Source organism: Arachis duranensis, chromosome 4 (assembly GCF_000817695.3).
Source record: "Arachis duranensis cultivar V14167 chromosome 4, aradu.V14167.gnm2.J7QH, whole genome shotgun sequence".
In the NCBI taxonomy this organism is placed as follows: Eukaryota; Viridiplantae; Streptophyta; class Magnoliopsida; order Fabales; family Fabaceae; genus Arachis; species Arachis duranensis.
Window position 1 is genome coordinate 101,648,769 of NC_029775.3, and position 6,011 is coordinate 101,654,779.

The 6,011-nt window shown below is 34.8% G+C and overlaps 1 protein-coding gene across 1 annotated transcript in view; it reads right to left on the bottom strand.

The window, feature by feature from the left end:
• Positions 1-495: 495 nt before the first annotated feature.
• Positions 496-6,011, bottom strand: part of LOC107485276 (vacuolar-sorting receptor 1) — a gene marked incomplete in the record, with an annotated part of 5,659 nt that continues 143 nt past the window's right edge. Inside the window, 12 exon segments of the mRNA XM_016105787.3 lie at positions 496-886; positions 1,813-1,919; positions 2,104-2,232; positions 2,366-2,432; positions 2,543-2,625; positions 2,977-3,058; positions 3,163-3,239; positions 3,331-3,414; positions 3,503-3,572; positions 3,685-3,773; positions 4,222-4,917; positions 5,575-6,011. Of these exon segments, the coding sequence (XP_015961273.1) occupies positions 791-886; positions 1,813-1,919; positions 2,104-2,232; positions 2,366-2,432; positions 2,543-2,625; positions 2,977-3,058; positions 3,163-3,239; positions 3,331-3,414; positions 3,503-3,572; positions 3,685-3,773; positions 4,222-4,917; positions 5,575-5,881 (1,887 nt within the window).

Here is a 6,011-nt window from a genome sequence, read left to right on the forward strand (position 1 = left end):
TATAAATGCCAATAATTTGATGCAATGTTATTGTAGCCTACTACCCTAGCTGTGCATCTCCTTTATAATTATCTTTTGAATTAAATCCAATTATTCAAACCCTAAGGCATAGCCTTGGGAATGATTCAGATCTTTGGCTGAAATTCCCTTGTTAACGACGATGTATCCTTTGAATTGTATCGTTACCAAAAATAAGAACCATTTTTTCTTAGCAAACTTGATATGATTCAGAGTTTTACAAAAACTTGCTTTTGATGAATGAAACATTTTTCAAAAGAATTAATGCATTTGAACTTTTGGAACATATGATATAAATATGTCCCTATACTGGTAACCTTTGAATAGACTAGTTTTATCAAAATGGCTTATATTAACTCATAAAGACAAGTTTAATTTGTAACTCAACAAAAATAGACCTGCAAATTTTACTTAAAATACATTTACTACCATGTTATTAGTAAAAATACTCACATAAAGGAGACCATGAGAATGACATTAAGATACTAACTACACTAGAAAGAGAAGAATGCATAATGTCAACCATTTAGTATTCAAAATTTACAATACTCATAACAAAAAGCGGACACCATCCACTTAGAGAAAGAGTGAGAGAGAGAGGTTTTAAATACAAGGGGAAAATGACCGAAAGGATGATCATACTAAACTCCTGAGCATGCTACTAAGAGCCTCAAATATAGCATGAGCTTAATCATCTTCCTTAGTAAACAGCTCTAGTGTTTTCCAACGATTCATTTTAATCAACTCCATAAATGGAGGACACCAAGATGTTCTAGATATCATGATGGAGTTGACTGGGGACCTCAGGTTGATTGTCCAAGGGCATGTATTGAGCCATGATTTGCCTTATCTCAGAATCCATATATCTCTGCACAAAATCATAATATAATACAAAATCAAATCAAATGCAACCAACATTTTTAATATATTAGACATCTTTGGTTATAACAAGACTCTTTTAGAAGACAATAGTAGAGCCACTTCAACTAAGGTTCTTAATTACTCCTCCTGATCTAATATATCTTACATGTGTTGATAAAACTCTAGTTTCATTCTAAATAACTGTCAATTTTTTATATGTACTTCTACTGTTATAATGGGGATATGAGATATTTGGGGCATAATTTTTTTTTCCTTAAGATATTAATTATAAGACTTGGAACGCAAAACCTCTTAGATGTAATCTAAAATACTTATAACCTTGACCAACCTTATATTTATTATTAAAAATATTTAATTTATAGAAGAGCTATTATTAAATAATAAATACACACTATTAATAGGCACAGACGTGACTATTAATACACTAGTCAAGATAACATTAATTAGTTTTTTCTTTTCCGTAGCAACCTCAATTTATTCGTGATCATGGTTCTGAAAATCAGACCAAACAGGCTAGTTCAACCGAGAACCGGTCACCTCAACAGTTCGGTTTAGGCAAAAAAAAAAAACGGCTGCAAAAAATGGGTAAAAAAACAAGTAAAGGTGGTCAAAAGCCGGTGAATCAGTTGAATCGATGAGGGTTTTTTAATGAAAAAATCGGTTAATTTTTTTAAGTCATTTTTTTGGAAAATATAGATATATTTATATAAAAATGTAGTATTGTATTATATCCGGATTGAATCTCAGTTGAACCTTAAAACATTTAAACCTCTAACTTTCAAAACCTTGTTCGTGATTTAAATGATCATCTGTTTTTGACAGTTATATCAAAATGGAGAAAGTAGTCTGCTGTCTCAATCTGGCATTAACACATTTTTAAAGGACTAAAGATCAAGCCTGCAAGAACCATACCTGGATTCTAATCTTGTAAAATGCATATCCAGCAACACCAGCAACAGCCGCAACGAGGATGATCATTCCGAGAAAGTTCCCACCAGACATTGAAGCAGTGTACTTACCTGCATTGATAGATAAGAAAATAATGAAAAATAATTCATTGAAAAACAAAATAATGAATAATAAATAAATTATTCTTGAATGCAAGTTTGGATCTGATCAATTTCTTCCTAGAGAAAAACTTGACACTTCCCAGATAGAAAAAGAAATTCTCAAAAGTAGATTGAAATAATAAAGAAATCTTACCCATGCAAACATCATTCTCTTGTGAGTAGAACAAACCGCTACCACATTTACACTCATAACTTCCCCAAGTGTTCTTGCATTTGCATTGTGGGCATTGGCACTTCAATTTTTCTTCACACTCATCAATATCTGCAACATAATCAACAACACAAAAAGATACAACATACCTTATCAGAATTTGACTAGACTAGTAACTCCTACAAAAATGCGTAGTTATTAACCGGATGCTAGAATAATTCACTGAATTTACAACAGTAAGTACCTTCACATTTGTTGATACCGTCGCCTTTGAACCCAGGTGGACACTTGCAACCTTTCGTGTGGTCATCCTGCGTGATCAATCCCGAAAACCGATGACAGTTAATATCTCTAGCATAATGGCCTTTTGGGACAACTCCTAACCAAGAAAATTCACAAAAAGCTGCACATGATAACTTACAATGCAAGCTGAGTAAACCTTGCCCTCTTGGGTTCCCTTCCAGCAACCTCCATTGTTGATTGCGCACCTCAAGGCTCCTGAAGCTGTTAAAGAAGTTTGAAGTCATGGATGGAAAAGAAATTAGGTAATATGACAGTTAACAACTATTACTACTAAAGCCTTGTTCTAATTGGAGGATTCAAACAACCCAATCAAGATTCAACCACCATCTCTAAGAATTGTATTAGCCCATCGACTCCCAATAAAAGGTTTTGCAGAGTCTTTATAACATGGATCAAAGTAACGAGATGATGATTGCTTTTTAAAGACTAAAACAATGAAAAGCTCATTAATCTTTGGAAACGCATTTATTTTCTGTTTGTATTCTTTTTGGTGTCAATGGATTTTGCAATGCACCAAATGGAGAATTTATCTACATTCAGAAGCCAACTTACCTTCACAGTGTGTATATCCATCACCAACAAATTTCACATTTTGTACAATAGGGCATTCACATACTCTTCCTCGGAAAGTGTCCTGTAAGATATGCAGATAGTTAGGCAATAAAAACTCCATATTAAGCAATAACATAAAAAACGATAATTAACAATGTGCCTGACAAGGTTCAGTTAACCAAATACCCGGCATGCAGTAATGTTAGCAGATTTGTCTTGCCAGCAACCACCATTATTTTCCAAACATTCATTTGTTTCCATGTCTGCAAAGAATAATCAAGAACATTTTTCACAGATGACTTTAATGTGCAAATTTAATAAACAGAGAAATTATAAAGGAGCGAAAGAAAAGACCTTGAGTTAAGCATATTGACGGTTCAGTAGTCTCTTGGAAACCAGCACAGATTGCCTTGAGAACTGCTGCTCTTGACAGCTTACCTAAAATCGAGTAAAACCGTAAAAGAAAGAATTATAAAATCGAACATGGTCAAATAGCCGTCAAGATGTTAATAGAGCTGCCTCATACCTCGATACTGTCTGTCATTTATAACAAGAGTAGGCAGTATAGTGACATCACCACGAGAGCCTTTTCCGATCTGAAACCAAAGTCAGAACAAAATGCAATATAAGCATGAATGAAAGAATGTATTAATTGATAAAAACAAGCACATAAGAACATTTAAAGAGTTTTGAGTTTAGAGTACCAACCTGTGCATCCTGTTCAGCCTTGAGAACAGGGTTTTCAACATCAGCATGAGGATCACCAACACACTCCTTAATCTTCTTCAGATTAGCACCTGTAAAGTAAATGGCAGACAAAGTAAATAAATAAATGAAGCAATTTTCTTCTAGAATGATGCCATAAACCATGTCGCCCAAATAATTTGATATCACTAAAGAAAAGTCAAAAACTAAACCAAAAACAGTGAAAACGATTAACAGTATGGCAAAGGACAAAGGTACACAATTCTTTGGTCTCAGAAAATGGCAAAATGATATAAATTTGGTCTCAGCATATACATCAATACTTCGGGCATTTAAAGAAAAACAAAATTCCTGGATACAAAATCATTTAGAGAGAACCGAAACTAAGAAATTATATTAATGCTATGAGAAATGAAAAACACATTGATCCTCTTTTTGCTGACTTGGGAAAATTAATCACAAACAGGACATCAAACACCAAAGCAAAACCACAAGCATGCCGCAAAATGTATGTGAAGAAACATGGAATGTCAAACCTACCAAGAGATGTTATAACTTGATCTGAACACTCTTCAGTGAACTTCTTGTCTTTCATCGGGCAACGGATTGCAAAGTCAGTCACATAGTCCCACCATTGCCAAGGGTTTCCACTTGCATTTGCCACTTTATAGAAGCAAGCCTGTCGTAAATTTTGAATAACAACATCTTTGCCATCATACCCTTTACTGAAATCTTGCTCGGGATCCGGAGCACAGTACCTTCCATGGTTTATGCACTGTGACTTGCACTGCTTGGTTAAAAGAAATGCTTCGGGACAATACCAAGTTATATAGCGAGGGGTGAACTGAGTAAACCCTTTCCTCTCAAGTAGCTGTGCTGCACCTTTAAAGTCCTTCAGAAACTCGATTAGATTGTCACATTTCGGCCCACACTCGTCATTACTATTTGTCCACAACTCATACTCGACTCTCTCGTCAGGATGTGGAAGAGCCTCAGTCCAATCAAGATTAATGTTAACCATCTCACCATTTGAGAGAGCGTCCTTGATTTTATCTGCAAGTGATCTGCTGATGAGGGCAGACGGAATAGTAATCTTCTCGACATAATCGCCTTTTCCAGCATTCATTTCTTCAGGTGTGTCCATTGTGATCAATGTTTCCGACCTGTCATCAGCTACAAGAATAGCTGCGGCTCCAGCATTCTGCGCATTCCATGCCTTCAAAGTGAAGAAGCAATCTACAAAATTTACCACAATAAAAATCATTGACCAGAGCCATTCTTGTGTTGAATATGTAAGTAACCAATGCGTGGATATCATCAATTTGACACAACATAATCCGAGAGATAAAATAGTAAAAAAGGCACAGAAAAATAAATAAATAAATAAATAGATAAATTTCATTCTGTTTATCATGGTTCTATTACTAAAGCGCATTTTTTAAGAAACCAAATAAACTCAGCATCCTTGATCTGAACACTAAATGCAATTTTTCTTTTGATCCAAAGTTGGTATTAAAATGGAAAACCAATTAATTAATAAGTTACCCCCAACTTTCCATTTTCCATGCTACATAATGAAAAGCATAATAAGAGCAAAATAAAACAACACCACCTCACTACACACTAAAAAGTAATAACTACCATAAATCCTAAGACAGCATGTAACCCATCTTACGCAAGCAGCCAATAAAACAAAACCCAAGATATTTTTTTACAAAACTTCCACTAATCTTTCCTTTATAGACTCAAATCCACTGCAAATTCCACACCTGATATAATAGTACATATAGATGACTAAACTAGCAAATTAGATTTTTTTTTTCCCCTTTTGGACTAGTAAGAAAATTCAATATAGTTAGAAAGAGGTACTCAAAATTTATAAGAATCTCTTACCACCACGATCAACAAGAACAAAGGTGGGGTAGCTTCCAGGCTTGGTTTGAAACGAAATATCAACATCACTGAAGCTCTTGCAACCCTTCTGATTCGCCTTTGGGTACACCACAGAACCAACCATTACTCCTCCATATTTTGGAACTCCAAAATTCCCAATTGCACACTCATAACTACCCTTCAACGATTTCGGATAAGTCACCTTCAAGCTGTTCTTCTCCACCACAAACCTACCATAACAAAACCCAAATACCAAAACCCAAACACACAGCAAAAAACTCAACTTTTTGGTACCCATCTTCACCATCTTCAGTTCCAAAACAGAATGATCCAAAAGAAGAAGAACCCAGATGGAAAAAAAAAAACGATTTCTTTTATCAAAGTGCAGTGAGTGGAAGGAGAAGAGTCATTGAAGAATGTTCCAAAGAGGAAATTTT